The following is a 19,915-nucleotide window of genomic DNA, read 5'->3' on the forward strand; positions in this document are numbered from 1 at the left end:
CTGGTGTAGGCTATTCTTGCACAGCCTTGATTTTGTTAGGGGACATCTTAATTACGCCTGGCGTGATTGTAAACCCTAAAAATTCTACTTCCTGTTTGTAAAACAGACTCTTCTCTGGTTCCACAAGTAGCTTCGCTTGTTCGAGTACTTTGAGAATCTCGTGGACATGCTTCTTGTGTTCTTCCAACGTTTTGGAGAATATAAGGATGTCGTCGAGGTACACAACAACAGACTTGTCCAGATATTCCCGTAGTACTTGGTTGATCATAGTTTGGAATATAGCCGGTGCGTTGGTGAGTCCAAATGGCATGACTAACGTTTCAAACTGTCCTCTTCTCGTTCGGAAGGCTGTTTTCTACTCATCTCCTTCTGCAATTCGGATAAGGTTGTAGGCTCCTTTAAGGTCCAAGGCTGTGAACCATTGGGCCTCGTAGAGTAGGTCTCTTAGTTCCGATATGAGGGGCAGTGGGTAACAGTCTTTGATCGTAATATCGTTGAGTCGTCGATAATCGATACAAAGTCTTTTCTTCCCGTTCTTCTTTGGTATGAATAGTACGGGGTATCCTGCGGGTGATTTCGAAGGTCTGATGAATCCTTTCGCAAGATTTTCGTCAAGCCATTCGTCTAAGGCTTTCATTTCTTCTTGGTTGAGTGGGTATATTTTGTTAAAGGTGGGTTCGTGTCCTTCCTTAATTTCGATCTTATGATCCTACTTGCTGTGTTCCGGTAATCCGGTCTCGAGTTCTGGTGCAAAGAGTTTGCTATAGACCCTGTATTCAACAGGTATCTTTGACATTGGATCTTCCGTGACTTTGTCAATCGTCGTGGCTGCTAGCGTCCTAGTGCCAATGTCTTTTATCCTTAGCATCAGGCGTAGTCTTGCTCTGGTTGCTGCTAGTAATCCGCATGAGGCCTTCGTCGAGTGCTTCTCAGAGGCTGGATTGAATTTTATTCGGCCGGTAACCCAATCGATTTGTGGGTTATGTCTTCGTAGCCATGGAATTCCAAGGATAACGTCGTGGTTTCCTATCTCCGTGATGTCGAGGCTGATAAGCTCCTGATGGCCATAGTAGAGCAAAGGGAGTTGCGCTGTTTCCTGATCAATGCTGCCTCCGCCATACTCGACTTCTTTCCCTTCCACATTCCTTAGTCGGTAAGGGTTTTGCTTCTGATTCCATGGTATTTCTCGCTGTTGCACTATTCGGGGTGCGATAAAGTTTCCTTGGGCTCCTGAGTCTATCAGGACCTGTGTGGTGTATCCGCCCAGGTTTACTGTGATCTTCATTTGTGCGTCGTCGTCGAATATGGTATATAGGGACTTGCTGGGGGAGCTCGCTATGTATCCCGGACAAGGCGGCTCTCCTAGTTTTTTGAGTAGAGGGCCTTCTCGCCCTTCTTTCGGTCTCTGCCGAGGTTACTTTCTCTGATTCCTAGACGAGGTGGGCTGGGCGTCTCGCCGTCCTGTCCTTGCTTGTCTAGTTCTTGTTGTCGGAATCTCCAACTTTCGCTTTTTGGAATATAGTGGAGTTTGCATAGGTCTTCCCTGCAATTCCACCAGACTCCCGTGAAGTGGTTTACACACTTCTGAGGGTATTCGACGCTGGGTCGTAGGAATGCTATTCCATCGTTGTTGGTTTTCTATTCTCCGGGTTCTCCCCGTACTTCCCAATATGAGAGTTCTTGTTCCTCATGGGCTCTGCGGATTCGCAGTTCTTCTTTTCTTTTGGGGTATAGTTCGTTTTCTGCTTTCTTTGAGAGATGGTAGGCGCAGTGATCGAAGATGCAGTAGATCCATGCTATCTCCTTGTGTTCTCTATGCTATGTCGTAATCCTAGGATCGTCTTCTAAGAATATTTCTTCATCCCGGGTTTGTGTGATTGTTATAGGGATTTTGTTATGATATTCTTCTGTATGGAAGGCGATCTGTTGGCAGTCGTCTTGGGGGTCGATGTATTTGTATTCTAGTACTTCCTTAATTTTTTCTATTCTGTCGAGATGGTGTTCTTCTTCTGCGTCTTCCGGGTCGGTATCGTCTATCGACGTTCCTTGTGGACGTACTTCCGCCGAGGGTGGTCTGTCTACGACGTCTTCAGCCTATTCCGAGATAGGTTGAGGAGTAGCGCGGGTTCTTTGTGGCAATTCAAAGGTCGAGTCGCTGGCTACCGTGGTATATGGTGAGCTCCATCGTTGGCTTAGGTTGTCCTTTGCTTGGTATACTCGGGTCTGGGTGCTGGCGTCCCTGAATTGTTGTTGTCTTAGCATTTCATCTAATTGCTCGGTGGCTTTGCGGGCGTATTTGCTAGCTACCGCGAGGGTTCGTTCCGTCTTTCCATCGTTTTAGGGTCGGTAGACAAATTGGGTTGCTTTGTACTTGAGTTGATACTGTCCTCAGGTGTTTCCGCGTAGTGCGATGCGGCGGTCTCGGGTTTTCCGCATGTGTTGGAGGGTGTCTCTAACTTCGCTGTTGTTTCGAATTTGCATCGTGTAGTTGATGGCGTCTTGTATCCGTTTGATGGCTGTCTCGTTTTCTTCTTCGAGTTTCCTGGCTTCTTCTTCTGAGAAACTTTCCGGGGTGTTTACTTCATTCGTCTGTCGATAGTTGGCGAGGCGTAGGATGTCCCATAAGAGTCCCGGTTGGTACACAATGCTACCATCTTGGAAGGCGTTGTTGAGTTCCGCGGCCTTCTTCGCTTATTCCCAGTCGTCGAGTGGCTCTTGTCGCTGCTTAGTGTAATCCGGTCCACCGGTGTATCGGTCTATCACAGCAATGGCCTTGGGTATGTTGGTAGTGTCGTATCCCGATCGTCCTGCTGGGTTTTGAGGGTACCATCCACTATTCTCTTTTGCATGCCTGTGCGTGGTGCAATCATTGTCATAGCAGGCTGTCTATCCCTTTTCTTCGTAGCTAGGGATTTTGGTTGCAGCGTTGGCTTGCTTAGGGGTTGCCGTAAGTTTCTTAGGCTGTGTGCAGTGTCTGGCCATGTGTCCTGGCTTGTCGCAGTTGTAGCATTTGAATTCTCTGCGTCTGGGTTTGTCTTTTTGCGCGACGCTCAGGTCCATGGGTCCGCTATGTTGTCTATGTGCGGTGCTCTGCTGATTGTTGTTCCTGTTGTTCTGGTTTTTGTTGAACTTGTGTTGGGGTTGCCATTGGTATTTCTTTCCTGAGTTGGCTGTTTGACGTTTTTCTCCTTTTTCCTTGCGTCGTTCAAACAGTCGGTTGTCAATCTTAATGGCGTATTCGACATAATCAAGGAAGCTAGGTGGCGTGTCCACTTTGGCCATTTCGTCCTTGACGTCGTCCTTGAGACCCTGGTAGAAAGCGAAGACTTTGCTTTCGTCGGTTATGTCGAGTCTGGCTGCGAGTCGTCGAAATTCTGCGGCGTACATTGTAGCTGATTTGTTTTGTCGTAGGTTTGCCAGTTCTCTTTCTGCTTGTCTTTTCTCATCGGGGTCTAAGAAGAGGGATTGAAGGGCTTTAACATATCCACTGAAGCTGAAAAAGATGTCCTTCACTTCTTGACTGTATCTCTCGATAGGGGTATCCAGCCATTCTTGTTGGAGGGGTTCGAACCAAGCGAGGGCCTTCCCTCTCAAGAAGGTGGCGGCGTGGACGACACGTTCGGTATCGTTCTGGAACGTGTTGATGTGGAAGGCTTGGTAGGTCCGTATCTGTACTAAGTATCCTTTGAGCTGTCCAGGGGTTCCGTCGAAGGTGGTAGGGGTGTTGAGCTTAAGGCGTTCTCTTCCTTCGACAGGAGCTGATATGACGTTCGCGGCAGCTCGAAGGGTTGTGACTTCCTTCTCTAGTTCTTTGGTGCGGCGGGCTTGTTCCTGTAGCTCCTTGAGGGCTTTGACGTTCTGGTTGAACAGGTTTTTCATTTCCCTGAGCTTGTTGTTGTTCCGCTTAAGTTGCCGCTTAAGTTCTTCATTGTCGTCATCGCTATCGGATTCCTCCTTCATTTCCTGGTCTTGAATCTCTTGGGCCAGATTCTGGGGAATACGTCTCTCGGACGTGGACGAGGTTCCAGGAGTAGGGTTTTCGGTAGTTCCGTGCGAAGACATCTTGTCTTATACTGTTCGTTAGTCTCAAAGGGCAACTTACTGAACAGGAGCAATCAAAGTGTTACGGCCAGCTATCTGACAGTAGGGTTCTGCTAACAGAAGGTGCAGTAAGAGACTAACACTGGTTCGTAGGGGTCGTTCTGGTAGATCGTAGGGTTAGGGTAAGGTGATCAGTCTTACACTATAGTAACGAGGTTCTTAGTATTCACAATACTGAGAGGTAAGCTGAAAGTCATTCGAGGATGAATCACAAGTTGATTGCTGAAGAACTATCTAGAGGGCTTGAGCAGGTACTCAAGTCCTGGTCTATATAGGAGTCTATCTACACGTATTGTCTGTAGTCGTTGGAGATCATATTGATCGAACATGATCCGTTGGCCCCCAACTCTTCTTGGATCATTCTGACCTAGAATGATTCATCACGTGACTTGTTCCGTTCTATAGTTCTTCCGTTCCGAGAGGTTACCTTTTGTTCCCGTGGCCCTGCATACAAAGTCCTGTCATAACCGCCCAACCGAGTGGGTCCTGTTAGGTGTATCTAACGGGTCGTAACATTATCCCTTTTGCCTCAAATTAATCGAATTGTCGGTTAACAGCGCGACTATCCCTCTATTAAATTAGAAGGGTTTGTTAATTATAAGGATATTCTTCGCTTTTGCCGTAAAAGCTGCTTTTTCTAACTATTCGTCTTCTAATTATAAAAACGCCTTGTTTAACAAACCGAGGGTATCGTCGGTTTGCATGCCGATATAGCTAAAGTATAGATTTTCGGTAGATAAGATTAATAAGTATAGATCGTACGAAGAAGTAACTATCTAGAGATTCTCTCTATAATGCTTATGATATATTGCTTATTAGTAGGTTCTAGCTTCTGCGATTCCGTATAAAGGCTTTACAACCTTTATAATAGTCCTTTTTAGGTACTAGTCTTGAATTTGCTTCGGTAGGTAGGCGAGAATAGTATGATTAAGCCTTATAGAGGATTAAACGTAGGCTTATATAATATCTCGAAGCTATAGTTATTTCCTTTCTCGTAAGAGTAACGGGGTAATTAATAGAATTAGCTATTAACTTGCCTGCTAAATCGTTAGCGATTAGGTTAATATAGCCTTCTTACTATCGTCGGCGTAACCTTGTTGTTACGACCCGTCAGATGCACTTAACAGACCCACTGGGTCGGGCGGCTACGACAGGACATATGTACGTATTGATTGATTGATTGATTGATTCCTACACGGTTATGAAGCCGCTCTTATGCTAGCAGCTATGCCCGGAAAGCGGGGTTTGGCAGACAGCCGAAGCATCGACGATAAACCGCGACGCCCCACTTCGCCCTGTTGTTGGATCAGGACCAGCTGTCCCCAAGCTCCCACTATGCTATCTATTCTTGTGTGTTTATGCCCTCTGTTGAAGATTGTTGTCCTCCTGCCTGCTCTCTCGCTTGGTGTTGCCTTCTAGAATCCTTCTTTCGCGTCCTCCTACTTCGGTTCTGTTGGTGCTAGGCACCATGTCTGGTTCTGTATACCTATAGTCTCCCCCCAGCCCTCAGCTTCGTCTCTTTATCTTGTCCGCATCCTCTCAGACTTGCATATGCTATATCTTAGTTGAATCTGTAAATCTTTTTGTTGCCTCATGCTGGGTTCCTATGTGGCTCTATGTTTCCATCTTTCGACCACCACCTCCATCCACCGCCTGGAGTCGGACTCAATCCGCAAAACACAATGCTCCAACCGCTTCGATTCGTCCGATTACTAAGTATGAGAGCTCGTACACAGATTCCGCAGACATTGTCATACGTTGAAGGGGCGACAATCCTTCTTCGCGGAGGGGGCGACAGGGGACCAATCTGTCTGCAAACTGTAGTATTTTGTGGCATCGATCGTAGCATGCCTGGTGTCTGGTGCTTTCTCTATGCAGGAGGTGATACCGTTCTGTCGGGCTTGTCGTCGTTGTTGTCGCGGGACGTTGCAAACTTTGTCGGGGGTGATAGGCGACCCATAACCTATCGGTGGCTGTGGTGTTGATGTTTGTTTGGGCTTGGTCGTTGTGCTCACGTGATAGCCCGTGACTCAACCGCGGTGGTGTCGATGGTGTTGTCTATTGACGTGTCATACTTTGTGGCTTGCTCTCGAATTTTTCGTGGTCAGAGCCCGCCCGCGGCCACGAGCAGGCTCTTTGGGAGCAGAATCAATGCCGAGGATGACATTATGCCCAAAGTGACCTCTGAGAGCGCGAGCGGGCGTGGTTTGATCAATTTGATGCTGTTTTCAAAAATTTCGTTCTCGCTGTTGTTGATGTTTTGTTGAAAGTGGTGTTGTTGACTAGAAGGTGGGGATATTCCCCCTTGGCCTGTCACGTGGGTCTGGGAGGCTTGGGCCTCTCAGCCTGGCGGGCGTGTGGCTGGAAGTGCCACACGGCTCCGTATTCCAACTATCGCAAAAACATCAACAACAGCGAGAACGAAATTTTTGAAAATCGGAGCAAAAACGGCCCCAAATACGCGTGCTCGCGGCCACAGAGCCCCCTTCGATGCAATGCCATCCTCGGCCTTGATTCTACGTCCCAAAGGGGCCCAAGATGGCCGCAGAGCACGCCCCGACTACAATGAAAAACTTGAGAGCAAGCCGCAAAATACGACATATCAATAGACAACACTGTTACCACCACCACAGGCGAGCCACAAGCCGCTACACGAAGCACTAAGACTGCGCCCAAACAATCAACTTCAACACAACAGCCGCCGACAGGTTTTAGGTCACCTGTCACCCCCGACAAAGTTTGCAACGTCCCACAACGACGAAGATGAGTCCGACAGAACAGTATCACCTTCCGCACGGAGAAAGCACCAGGCATTAGGCATGCTACGATCGATGCCACACAATACTACAGACCACAGACAGACTGGTCCCCTGTCGCCCCTTTTGCGAAGAAGGATTGGTGTCCCTTCAACGCGCGACAATGTCTGCGGAATCTGTGCGGGAGCTCTCATACCTAGTAATCGAACATGTCGGAGTCAGTGGAGCATTGTGCTTCGTGGAAGACCCTTGGGCCAATGTGGTGGAGGGCAATAGTGGTCAACAGGCAAGAAACAAGAGGCCACATAGGAACCCGGCAGGAGGCAACAAAGAATTTACAGATGCAACTGAGAAAACGGCATATACAAGTCCGGGAGGATACGGACAAAACAAAGAGACAAAGCTGAGCGCTGGGGGGAGACTGTAGGTACAAAGAACCAGATACGGTGCTACCAGCACCAACTGAACCGAAGCAGGAGGACGCAAAACAAGCATTCTAGAGAGCAACACAAAAGCGAGAAAGCAGACAGGAGAGCAACACACTTCTTCAACAGAGGGCACAAACACACAGAATAGAGAACATAGTGGGGAGCTTGGGGATAGCTGGCCCTGATGCAACATCAGGGCGAAGTGGGGCGTCGCTGTTCATTGTCGACGCTTCGGCTACCTGCCAAACCCCGCTTTCCGGGCATAGCTGCTGGCATAAGAGCGGCTTCATAACCGAGTAGGAATAAATCAATCAATCAATCAATTCCAACTATCGCAACAGACTGATAAGAAAGACAAATTTGGAAATAGACGCGATACAGGTACCAAAGAAAATGTGGCACTTCCGTTTAATCTGAATGTTTCAAAACTGGGCACCGTTCCTCGTTTATATGTTTCGTCAAGTAATCCTTCCTTCTGAACTTCTTCTCACAGTATGGACACTGAGCTTCCTCCTCTTTGAAGCCATACATTTCCATTTGGGTTCGGTGAGAGGTTTGGAAGTGTCGAGACATTTCCCTGTTGTCGGCGACTCTTGTTTCACAATCCTCAATTGGGCATACTTTGGGTCTTAAATGTGAGTTTTCGTGCTTTCTGGATGCCGTAGATCAGTACCTGCTGATGCGTAGGAGAATAATGGAAAAGAAAGAGAAAATAAGAAAATGAGGGCTACCTTAGATCACTGGGAATTCGGAAAACTTTGGAGCACTCCCTACAAACATGGCTTTCCTGAGAGGTTTGTTGACGAGACCAACTAGAATCCTCGAAATTCTCGTGGTGATTGTCGATAAAGTGGCCAGAGCTGGTTGAATCAAAATTGTCGTTGGAGTTCATGACGTCGTGAGCGAATTCCGATGCTTCGTCTTCATTCCAGGCATGCGAATACTCTGATTGTTGTGCAGAATCGAGAGATTGGCTCCCATATAACAACAATCCACCTGGGGAAGGCTACTCTTCCCTAAGCGTAGTATCCTGAGTATGGAAGGACGGGTCGTTGTATCGTTCGTCGATGAAAGCTCCCGTTTCCGAGTAAGTCAAGTTTGGATCCCCTGTGCTTTCAAGAGAATAATTCCAGTTGTTTATATACTGGTATTCTTGAGGAGAGTATTACCCAGGATCTTCTTCGCTGCTGGAAGAGCTGTAAAAGAGATTGGGTTGTTCATGGGATCCCGAATCCCAGGCCATGTTGTCTGTAGCTGGACAGGATGGTGTCCTACTGATCCACAATTAGTTTCCACCTTGGTTTGCTGGTCAGACATAGACCTAGTCCTGAGACGGGTCTTTGGGTCGAACTAACGTTGGCAAGTCCGCAACGGATGACAAGCTCCTCCGAGGAAGGGTGATTGCTTCTTATCCCTGTCTTGAGCAATATAGTTCAGCAAAGACCTCCTGCAGTGGTGGTTGCGGTAGTCCCTTGTATCACCCTCCCGGATGGGAATTGAACACCAAAATAGGCTGAATTTAATCATTACTCACCTCTAAAAAAGCAGCCAGGTGACTATCAGTTGTGGGTTTACTCTTGAAACAACAATAATGTTCACAATGACAGAAGAAGCTCGCATGGGAAACGTATTTGGTTTGAGCCTGGAGAAGACTTATTCAGAGATCAGAAGTTGGGAATCAGTTGTCTTTATATTCTTTTTTTTTGAGTGCAGGCAGGCTCTTGAACACAATTCCTTGTCATTTTTTCTTTTCTTTTTCTTTTTCTCATTATCTTAAAGCCCTGCCCAAAGAAGGTGGGATTGCCAATTCAATTGTTGAGAGCAGGCCAAGGCCAGTGGTAGTCGCCCATCCAACAAGATTCAGACCGCTGCATTACAACACATTCAGGTAACAAGAAATCACCGAGTCTTGGTGGATTGAAAAGGCTATGACCGGCAATATGGCAAGGGAAAGAAGACAAAAGAACATTCTTGGCGTAGATGATACCACCTATTTCTTAAAGCTCACCGACATTACTTGATTTGATATCAGGCTTCCTAATCCTTGATGCCACGAAGTACATTTCCAAAAATGAATTGATGCCTTACGTTCCACGTCAACCCCTTAAAGAGTTGGAATGTTGACAACGCCCAAGAGAACGCCTTTCCAACATGCATATTTAATGATGTTGGCACTGCCTCAAAAGTAATAGATCACGGCCGACAGCGTTGGCGCATTTCCTCAGGCCAACCAACATAGCCATCTGCCCTTGTGCAATTTTCTACTTCATCATGTGCATATGTGGGTCGGCGGCCGACAATGCACGACCACCGCATCACACGAGGCCTGAGATGTGACCGGAAGACGTCTTGATTGGCCAATTATGATATTTCATCTTCAACCAACAGCAGGCTGCGAACCATGGTCTAATACAAAATCTTGTGTGCAAGGCTTTCACTGAGCCCTCCGAGGCAGTATATAAAGCCAAGGTTTGAAGCCGTCGAACGTGTTGGTAACAGACCAGATTTCAACTTCACAGCTACTTTCACAATTTCCCTCGATTTCTTGAGTCGTTCAGACGTATCCATCTTCGATTAAGTGATCGAAATTTACTAGAAAAACCATCTTGCCATGTCGCCTTACATTGTTCCTTCCAGCCTGACAGTGTCCAATGTCATGGAGATCCCTAGGACGCCCGTCAATCGGTATTCAACTCCGAGTAAGTGACTACAAAAACTTGACAAGTAAGGTAACTTGATTTACTGACAGCCTTTTGTACGGGTAGCAATGAAACACGTTGAAGGAATAGGGATGATAAGCAATAATCTTTGCAAGCGCATCAACCGATTTTTTGAGGGCGTGATCTTTCTGCAAAGCCTCATTGAAGCATGCCGCACCAATAACCAGATCAAAGCTCCCGCCGAGAATTACGACGCGGATGAGAGTCCCTATAAAATCTTCAAATGCTTCGTCAACAAGATGGCCCAGGTTTGCGACAATGTGCCTTTTGGCAAAACCGTTACGTCTTTAGCCATCATCAAGCATGTTGGGGGAGAGCTGCGGTATACTTTTGCCTCCAACCAACGAACCGTTGAGGACTCAGAATGCGCGAAGAAGGTCATCCAGAAGTTGCTAAGCGACGTCGGACTTGCGCAGCCGTCCGAAATACAAGATGACGGCGAGAGCCCATTGTTCCATCGCATCTTGCAGGACATTCTGGAATTTCACGCTGAACGGATCAAGGCTTATGGGAAAAGGCTTATGATTCGGCTCGGAACATGCATTGAGGACTGTGATAGAACCAACTCTCCTGAACGTAAGTCTTGAACCCATGTACTGTTTTATTTATTCAACTTCGGCCCAAGCTCACATCAATGGTTTGCTAGATGAGACTCTTAAAAGGAGTCTATTATCCATCAAGCAAGTAGCAAGCCCATGCAAAGATCTAGGGAAAAAGGATAAGCTTTGTATGTTTAACTAAGATGCCTCTGAAGTATTTTTATTAAGCTTACCACCTACCATTCAGCCGTGGACCAGAGCGAGCTGTTAGTCCGCGCCGCAAACTCCCTGCGAAAGTCCACAGCGCGGGAGCTCATTATCGAAAAGGCCCGCGTTGGCAAAATGGACCAGTCGGAACACTGGAGTGAATTCCAACACGACATTGGGCGTCTCGCGTCATACCTCGCAGTTGTCCGTACCATCATTATTGCACGTAAACGAATACCGCAGCTATTTGAAAACTTTGACATCACGTTTCTGGAATCAAGCATTTCTATTCCAAACCCGATGAATTCTATCGAGCCTAGGATGAGCTTGAGCAGAAAGCGACAACTTCGTTCTGCGCACAGCATAATTGGGCGCATGATCGGTGATCCAGCCGAGCGCGCGAAACACCAAAAGTATGCGGAAAGCATACAACATTGCGATCTCGACAAGTTGATCATGGACAGAGCTGGATCCGAAACCTTTCGTCCCATCGTGCATTGCGAAGTCTTGCTACTTGATTCACTTTGTAAGGAGTTTGACAACGAGATCCGTCCGATTCCCTTCTTCGATGACATCAGATACATTGGGTGCAGCAAACCAACTTGCCGGTTGTGCGAGTACTACTTTGGTGCTCACAAATCCGGTATTCAAGTGCGGCCGGGACACAAGAACCTTTATCCTAATTGGATCGTCCCTGATGTTGCCATGGAAAATTCACCCAAGGCGTACGAGAAGAACGGCATGATCGATAAGGTTCTGGAGAAGGTCCGCCAGAGTGCACTTTTAGCACTGCGAGAAAAGGTTTCGGATGGGAGCCGATTTGACTCGAATACATACTCTTGTCTGCCGACGCAACCATCTCTCGCAGATGGCGCTGACATTGGCAACAACCTAGCTTCTATCCTCGAAGATCTATCCATCACGCCCACCCAAACCCCTACTTCATCACCGAAGGGACCTGAAGCGGACGATGATGCATGGAGTGTTGTGGCGGATGGGGACAGCGACGGTGAGCGCGAGGATGATGGCGGAGGCCTGCTCCTATTCACTGGTCGGAACATACAAGCTTGATATATGATTCAGTGACCCAAGAGGATGGAGACACATGCTTTTATGATGTGATGATGAACTGGTGCGGAAATAAAACATTTTATCTGGACCTAAACACTTGGAATTACACTTGAAGACACTAAGACTTTGATTTCGAGCAGATTAAGTGAGATAAAACCTGAAGGTAGAATTATCTTGATCATGCCATCTTATACCCCCGAACCGGTCTTGATTCTTTCGAGTAATGCCAGCTCTTGTGATACTTTGCAATTCAAACCAGTCAGCTTTGTGTGTATGCCAAGAATCTAGAAAGTTCACAGTGCTAATTATGAATCGAAAAGGCATTAATGCAGGGACTTTCAGGGAGCGCAGTGTTGAGATCTGTAGACTGACTCTCATCTGCAGCTTGCCGGTTAAAGAACCCCAACAATCATCAACAAAACCACTAGCGCTGACCAAATCAGACAGTGTACCACTCAGGGCAACCGAATCTATGCTGTCTGCAACCCTCAATGATAAAACATCTTAGAACAAGACCAACTTAATAGGGCTTGATAACCATTGAGAAGCAACTTGTCACTTGAGAAGCTTTCACTCCGCTCTGCTTTAGTCTTTCTGCAGAACAATTTCAGCATCGAACATTCTAGAAATGCAAACCTTTGCCGAGGAATAGTTGAAGTGAGTAGCACGTATTGAAGCTGTTAGCCTCCTGAATTCAAACTGCCATGCCGAACAAAAAGGGGAAAACCATCGATGGCGCCGCTTCCGTCACGATGACGAGGGCTTCCCCTGTTCCAGCAGGCCATCCCCACAATGATCGTCGATCTCCCGCTGACAGCTGGGGCTTGCTTTCAGGGCTTTTCAGGGCTTTTCGGGGCATTTAGGGGGCGTTCAGATGCAGTTCGTCTCGCTGGAGCTGCCCTGTACAACATGCGGGGTAGCTACCCCAACGGGTAGTCCTCCCCTTTTTTGTACATTTTCGGATAGCTGCGTCATTGACGTCATCGTGACCGGAGCTTTCGTTCCAGCCCAGTCAGTTAATGCAGCTCCCCTGAAATTCAGCTGCTTTCGATCGTCACCTTGACTTCAATTCTGTGTAAGGCACGTGCTAGGGATTCTTCCCTGTTTGCCTACCGCCACTAGTTCCGATACTAGCCACTGGGATCGTCCAGCAGCTCCCCCAAGCTGCCTCAAAACGAGCTCAGTTCCGCCGCATTCATTCTTTGTTTTTCCCTCCATTGACCTACCAGATCACGATACCCTTTTTCCAAATTTCAACCTACTCATCGATACCCTCACGAATCAATTTTTCCTTCCCTTCCATTTCGAGGAACAACACTCCAATCTCTATAACCTTCAAAATGATGTCCACAAGACCCCTTGTTCGCTCTGCGCTTCCCAGAGCGACACGCGTTGCTCGCGCTCCCCGTAACCAACTTCGCTTCCAGTCCTCCACGGCTTCTTCATCATCAGGAAGCGCAGGCGGAGGCGGCTCACACTTTGGAGCTGGTGTTGCCGGTGGTCTTGCTGGAGCTGGCCTCTTTTTTGCCATCTACTCCTTCACCCCTGCTGGACGAACGGCATCCAAGGTCAACAAGGCCGCCAAAGAGGCAGAGCAGAAGTACCAGGTAGCAGCGAAGAAACTGCAGGAGAACACCCCCTCTCCTGATCAAGCCATCGACTACATCAAGCAATTCGCCTATTCGTACGTCGGTTGGATCCCTGGTGGTCGCGCCTACATCGATACCGCCTTCGACGACTTCGAGACCGTGCGCAAGAACCACCGCGAGGAGGCCGACCAAATTATCAATGATGCATACAAGCAGTTCCAGGAGGTAGCCAAGGCTGGATTGAGCCTGGAAGCTGTTCACAAGGCGTATGAGGTTATTGCCGACCTGTCCAAGAAGGTAGCCAGCCTGTCTGGTGACGCCATTTCCGACATCATCGACAACCACCCCCAGCTGAAGGATAAGCTCGGCGGCAACATTGACCAGCTCAAGCAGTTGGGTGACCAATACGGCCCCGAGGCCAAGAAGCAGGTCGACGAGACGTGGAAGCAGATCAAGGATGTCCTTGCTGGAGGCTTCACGGCTAGCAATTTCGAGAAGGCCCGCAAGCTGATCGAGGAGAAGACGGAGCAGGTCAAGAAGCTTGGTGATGAGGCGTGGAAGAAGGCGCTCGAGGAGGCCAAGCCCTACCTTGACAAGAACCCCAAGGTCAAGGAACTGGTTGAGAAGAACGCCGACACCTTGAAGCAGGGCAACGCCAAGGAGGTCTTTGAGAAGGCCAAGTCAGCAGTTGAGTCTGGCGATCTTGGGGGACTGGAGACCTATGTCAACGGAGCGGTAGACAAGGCCAAGTCAAAGGGCTCACAGCTGGGCGCTAGCTTCGGCGGCTTGGATCAGTACTTCAAGATGATTCCCGACGGTGACCAGATCATTCCCAAGTTGAAGCAGCTGAGAGAAATTGCCGACAAGCACAAGGACGAGGGTGAGAAACTTTTCAAGGAGACGTTGGAGGAGGTGAAGAAGGTTCTTGAAGCCAAGGGCAAGGAGGCAGAGAAGATTGCCAACAGTGCCAAGAAGGAGGCCAAATAAGTGGCATCATGTCAAGACCTGGATCCCTAAAGAGCAAGGGTAACTAATGTATTATTCCCGTAAGGGGTTTCTAATGTGTCATAAAAGTTATCCATTTCCTTTGTTAAGCATATCAGAGCAATAAAAACATACCCATGAGTTCTCAAAATATTTTCCTTGATCTAGTGACGGTATTGGCAGTTGTGTCAAAACAGCGTCCCCCAACATTTTCCACTGCGCATGCTGATAATTCTTTCTTTCTGCTTCGTCTTCAGATTACGTTGCATGATAATGTTTTTTTCTGCTTGAATTTGGTGGGAGGAAATTGCTTTAGTAACCTCCCCAATGTTCAGCTTCATGCACGCAAGGAAATCAACGTACAAGTCCCTAGTAGAGAGTTGCGAGGGAACCGAGAAAATACTCGTGAGATGGTGTGAGTACGTCTGCTTCTGATAGAGGCAATATTTAGGATCTATCGCATCGACATTTGATGACTCGTTCGTGGGACTATTGTTGTTTCATATCGTATAGCCAGCTTCGACACTGATATTGGCCCTGTATGTGTTACTGGGTTAGATGCGTTGGTTGTAAAAGGACCATAACACTGGGAAAGGCATCTGATAGACAAAAAAAATCCTTCTGATCCTACGAGAGGTGACAGCATTGGCATAGACTAGCCAGTCTGTGGTATGCCATTACCATCTGCTTATCAATCGTCGTGGGTGTTCGGCCGAATTGAGTAGGATTTCTACAACTCCGCCGAAGCACGCACCGCAAAAGGCCGATTTCATCCGTCATTCGACCTGCTCCAGTCCCGCGCATCGCCCGCAATATACACCATAAATACCAATAACGCTTGGCAAGAGATGACGGCAGCTGATTTTCCAGGTCCATTCCACCGGCCAGGAAACGATTGTTGGGATAGGCCGTAGGCTCGAGCTGCAGCGGCCGCCAATGTAAAGACGTTCCGCGGCCAACCATAATTTGCGGACCCAGTGATCCTTCGCGCGTTATTAAAAAGGTAAACGTCACTATGTCTTGCCTATCGCTGGATATACCGTTGATTACAAACTTCGTGCGAATTGTGCTGCCTAGGAAAGGTACCCTGAGCCTTTATACAACAATACCAACAATAGCTAGTCGAGCCGACCGGAGCCCGGCCCCCTTGTAACTCCAACCTAAGAGAACAAAATAGCCTGGACTCCCTTGCTTAAGCTTAGTCAATGCAGCTATCATCCAGTCTGCTTAGTTACCAGCGGCGGAGAAACTTTGCGGAGACCGGAGTTTATTCAGCGCCAACATAGAACCCTTGCAAGTTGAAGTCATGTAGCGGAGAATAAAGTAGTAGACTGCCTAATCACTGTGAAAAGGGACTTAGACGTCTAATACGGGAGTCGCCGCATTAAATACGTTGCAGTTGTAAGGTTGGCTCTTGCTTCAAATATATAAAGACCACATGAGACCTTCAATTGATGGTTTTCGGGGCCAGATTATTCACCTTTATCCAAACAGACCTGCGCTCATATCAATCACATTGCCAAAATGTCCCAAGCATCTACTTCTGACGCTCCTTGGTCCCTTCAAGGCAAGACCGCCGTTGTAACTGGAGCCTCAAGGGGAATCGGCAAAGCTATCGCCATCCACCTAGTCCGCAAAGGTGTCGCCAACATCGCAATCACCTACGCAAGCAACAAGGCCGCCGCCGACGATACCATTGAGAAGTGTCGTGCCTTGGGCGTCAAGAATGCAATTGCGATCAAGGCCGATGCTCTCAAGCCGGAAGTCTGGCCTAATGTCATCAAGGAATCCCTCAGCAGTCTCGGCACAGAAACAATCGACATTCTCGTCAACAACGCTGTTCTCGCAACCATAGAAGACTACAAGCCTACAACAGAACTCAGCGTCGAAAGCTTCTCCAGCGTGATGATTGCAAACGTCTACTCTCCCGTGGCTACGACGCTGGCCTTCATGGAGCACGCGCCCAAGACCGGCGGCCGCGTCATCAACATTTCGAGCGTCTCCGGAAGGGCCCCGAACAACGACCCGATGATCACGTATGGCGCCAGCAAAGCCGCCCTCGACAGCTTCACCAGGTCCTTCGCCGACTCCTTCGCGTCCAAGCGCGTAATGACTTTTAACAGCGTCATCGTTGGGCCGACTGCCACGGACGCCATGGCAGCAGTTCTTTCCTCGGCGCCCCCTGAAACCAAGCAGTTCTTCATTGACCAAACTTCTGCCGCTCCGCGAGTGGGAGAGGCTGACGATATTGCTTACATTGTGGGATTCCTTGCTAGTGAGGAGGGGCGATGGGTTAATGGCGCGGCGGTCAGTGCCAATGGAGGATTCAGGACTGTTTTGGCGGCGCTTGGTTAGAAGTTTTTGAGGAATTCCTTTGGATAGCGTAGTTCAAGAGCCTTTTTATAGTCATTGAGAATGATTTAATTGTCTGCAGATACCGTAACAACTGGCTACCTACGTGTATGAGTGCATTCATATGATCCAAAAGACATGCTGTTTCTCCGGCAATGACTACCCAGCGCTCAAATTTGTCGTAAACCCCATATTGTCGTGGATATTAGCCGAGGGAGGTTGTCAAGTTCCGTCGGGGATGCTGTGCCGTGGTCCACGAGAGATTGGTTTTGAAGGCTATTTAGAGCATTCGGGTCTATCTCACGTTATATTGCATCCGGCCAGGTAGATAAGGGGAGCTTCTCATAGCCTGCGCGAGTTGCAAATACCTTGAAATAACCCACATGATCAATCGCTATCTATTTTAATAAACCATAAACTCAACGTCTATCTACCGATCTATATTTATATTGCAAACCTTTTCTTAATGGTCATAGTCATCACTTCAAAGACCTCTCAAGAACCCTCTCTTCCTAATTGGTGGGTTTGAGCCTTCGGGCTTTCTCATCTCCTTTTCTTTCCCGTCTTCAGTCTCAACAACATACCGATCCTTCTCCCTCTCTGCCTTTCTCTTCTCATGCTCTGTCTTCCACCTCATAAAATAGCAGCATATCGGAAATAGCGCCGTATTCACCGCCCCCCATGCGAATAGCACCCCGAAGTTTAAGCCGATCTTTGAGTGCAAGTCGAATAGCAATTGTCGGCTCGCTTCGACAACGTGATGCAGTGGCCACGCATAGCCCCATCTATAGAAGCCAGGAGCCAAGTCGATGGAATAGAAAGATGTCGCCACGTTCGTAATGACCCAGAATATGAGCCACAAAGCCGTCCATGGCTGCCCGATTACCATGGCGACATTCTCACATGCCAGACCCAACGCTATCATGCCTGCGAAGTTCACCATCCAATACACTGGAAAGGTGCCACGTCCATATGCTGTCGCGCCGGTGGGCGGTGCGGGCTCGGTTGGCGAGGCGGGAGGGGCACCGAAGGGGAGCTGAAAGGCTAGCGAAATCAGGCTGTAGCTAAGGGAGATTAGGAAATAGGCTACAATTGTTGCAATCCAGCGCCAAAAGATGAGTTGCCAGAACTTTAGTGGCGGATGACCTTGAGGCTGTATGTATTTCTAATGCTGGATCAGCGTAACCCTCGGAGTAGGTAGCCAGGACTTGTCACTTACGGAGTGGATAGGCAGGAAAAAGGAGTAGGAAAAGAAGGCCATGATGATGAGGTAGATGAGACCGACGGTGACCGCGGGAGTCGCAGTAGACGGGCGGAAAGGACGTAGGTCGATCATTAGCGGCGTAACTCCAGGGTTCACAGCCGACGATGCACTGACGAGGTTCTCCCGACTTAAAGATGTGTTGGACATGACGGTCTGGCCCCATGTCTTGCCGAATGCTTGAGTGAACTGATCCGTGAACTGGGTGATGTACTGCTGAATGTCGCTTTGGAAGGTGGTCTGGTCCCGTGCGGTTTGTATGATGATCTGCACCGAGCCTGCGGGATCATAGTTTGCGTCTCCTGTTGCGACTGCTTCTTGAAGTGCCGCTGTCGCATTCGCATGGACTATCACTGCCGCCCAGCTGTCCCAATCGTATACGGCCATTCGAACAGCCATGGGGTCATTATTGAAATCGGAGGGCGGCAGGATCGTCCATCCCAGCGACGGACCAGGTTTGTCTAGTGCCTGCTGTGCCGTTTGAATCACCGTTGGACCGACGATCGGTTGAACGGACTCGTACGGCGGAACTTGGCCATCGAAGTCGACAACGTGAATGGTAAGAGACCGGAGGTTCTCTTCAGCTCGGAAAAGTACTGCCCAGTAAAGAGACAGCACTGTCAATATGAATGTGAATAGGATTACAATTGTCCGAAGCCACTGTCGAATGACATGGGCGCGCACCTTTCTCATGGAAGGGTCCCAGAAACCGACGGCATGGTGAGGTTGTTTCTGATGATTGGCAAGGCCATTTTCCAGGATAGGACTGTGTTGATCGTCTTCTTTCATGGGATTGTCGTCGGTACGACCTCGTAAGGTTTGTTGGTCTTCGGAAGTACCAGCCATTCTTTTGTTTGGAAGGTCGAGACCGGAATGCCCTCTTCAAAGGACGCTGATTTCGAATGTCTCAGCTGATGGATGGTTGTCTTCGAAACAAGCTTCAAAATAAGGCGAAATGCATGCAGCTTTACGCCTTTCCCGCGCTTGGCCTCTTGGTTGTTTGTATACCGTCATCACTCTGGCCACTAGAACCCACCAACGCGGTAGAGTCCCCATTGAATAATCGATGATGCGTTATTGATCAAAAATCTACGGCTCGCTAAAGGGGATTTGAACAATATAGGCTGCTGCGGTGCCTATGATTGGTGCAAAGTAGGAATTTGCACAGGGGCCGTTCCCACAAGGTCGTGGGGGAATGACATCACAGTTCTTAGTCCGACACCAAGATATCTCAACCCAATCCCCTTAGATTGTTGATCCCGGATGATTCGGTATTCTTATTGATCGTGGATTCTGCCTACAACCCAGTATTGTTTCATGAGTCTTCTTTAGGGCGCTGCACACGCCACAGCCTTCTGTCTCCGCAACAGCCACAAGTATGCGATTGCTTCTATTAACTTCCATTATTAGACTAACCGTATTTAAGCAACGATAAAAGTTTTGTCTTTGAGCCGTAGTAGAATACCTAGGCAGTTCTAAGATAGCCTGCTAACCGATTCCCTATTGTTCTTGCGCACGATTCATTGAGCTTTTTTGCCTATCTCTTTTGGCAATCAACTTATCTCAGATAGAACAGACAACACGCGTCTGGAATTTCAAAGTGAAAGGATTCTGGCCGTCAATGCCAGGCCTTGTCCTATTTAAACTCTCTGGTCTCTTTCCGCACGAAAGTGAATCACCTTTGCTCTTCCATAGTCTGATTTAGCATTGCTTTACCAATCTGCTTGAGGGAACTACTTGCGAATTTTCAACTTAGACCTATTTGAGAAGTTTGCGGAAGATAAGCAACAATCGCAACCTACCATTGGATCATGTGCTTAATCACCCAGAGCCAATTTTGGATTCTTTCATTTGTGCGACTAAAGTCTACAATGCCCTAGAGGTCGAAACCTAGGTTATCGTCACAG

General features: G+C 48.2%; 6 protein-coding genes across 6 annotated transcripts; 4 read left to right on the forward strand and 2 right to left on the reverse strand.

The window, feature by feature from the left end:
- Nucleotides 1-2,886: 2,886 nt before the first annotated feature.
- CTRU02_209459 (reverse transcriptase domain protein) lies at nucleotides 2,887-4,062 on the reverse strand (the record flags this gene model as incomplete). The annotated part of the gene is made up of 1 exon (XM_036726703.1): nucleotides 2,887-4,062. One exon carries the CDS (start codon nucleotides 4,060-4,062, stop codon nucleotides 2,887-2,889), a length of 1,176 nt encoding a protein of 391 aa, XP_036581412.1.
- A 1,655-nt stretch (nucleotides 4,063-5,717) lies between these two features.
- On the forward strand, nucleotides 5,718-6,086 carry CTRU02_209460 (uncharacterized protein; the record flags this gene model as incomplete). Its single annotated transcript, XM_036726702.1, has 1 exon — nucleotides 5,718-6,086. The coding sequence occupies one exon, from the start codon at nucleotides 5,718-5,720 to the stop codon at nucleotides 6,084-6,086; it is 369 nt and encodes a 122-aa protein (XP_036581411.1).
- Nucleotides 6,087-9,896: 3,810 nt separating this feature from the next.
- CTRU02_209461 (uncharacterized protein) lies at nucleotides 9,897-11,822 on the forward strand (the record flags this gene model as incomplete). The annotated part of the gene is made up of 3 exons (XM_070205269.1): nucleotides 9,897-9,984; nucleotides 10,051-10,581; nucleotides 10,792-11,822. The coding sequence occupies 3 exons, from the start codon at nucleotides 9,897-9,899 to the stop codon at nucleotides 11,820-11,822; spliced, it is 1,650 nt and encodes a 549-aa protein (XP_070060917.1).
- Nucleotides 11,823-13,162: 1,340 nt separating this feature from the next.
- On the forward strand, nucleotides 13,163-14,398 carry CTRU02_209462 (uncharacterized protein; the record flags this gene model as incomplete). The annotated part of the gene is made up of 1 exon (XM_036726700.1): nucleotides 13,163-14,398. One exon carries the CDS (start codon nucleotides 13,163-13,165, stop codon nucleotides 14,396-14,398), a length of 1,236 nt encoding a protein of 411 aa, XP_036581409.1.
- A 1,521-nt stretch (nucleotides 14,399-15,919) lies between these two features.
- Nucleotides 15,920-16,750, forward strand: CTRU02_209463 (beta-ketoacyl-acyl carrier protein reductase; the record flags this gene model as incomplete). The annotated part of the gene is made up of 1 exon (XM_036726699.1): nucleotides 15,920-16,750. One exon carries the CDS (start codon nucleotides 15,920-15,922, stop codon nucleotides 16,748-16,750), a length of 831 nt encoding a protein of 276 aa, XP_036581408.1.
- A 481-nt stretch (nucleotides 16,751-17,231) lies between these two features.
- Nucleotides 17,232-18,854, reverse strand: CTRU02_209464 (Nitrosoguanidine resistance protein SNG1-like protein 1; the record flags this gene model as incomplete). Its single annotated transcript, XM_036726698.1, has 2 exons — nucleotides 17,232-17,912; nucleotides 17,967-18,854. 2 exons carry the CDS (start codon nucleotides 18,852-18,854, stop codon nucleotides 17,232-17,234), a joined length of 1,569 nt encoding a protein of 522 aa, XP_036581407.1.
- Nucleotides 18,855-19,915: the final 1,061 nt, after the last annotated feature.

This window comes from Colletotrichum truncatum, assembly GCF_014235925.2.
Source record: "Colletotrichum truncatum strain CMES1059 chromosome Unknown Contig_0006, whole genome shotgun sequence".
In the NCBI taxonomy this organism is placed as follows: domain Eukaryota; kingdom Fungi; phylum Ascomycota; class Sordariomycetes; order Glomerellales; family Glomerellaceae; genus Colletotrichum; species Colletotrichum truncatum.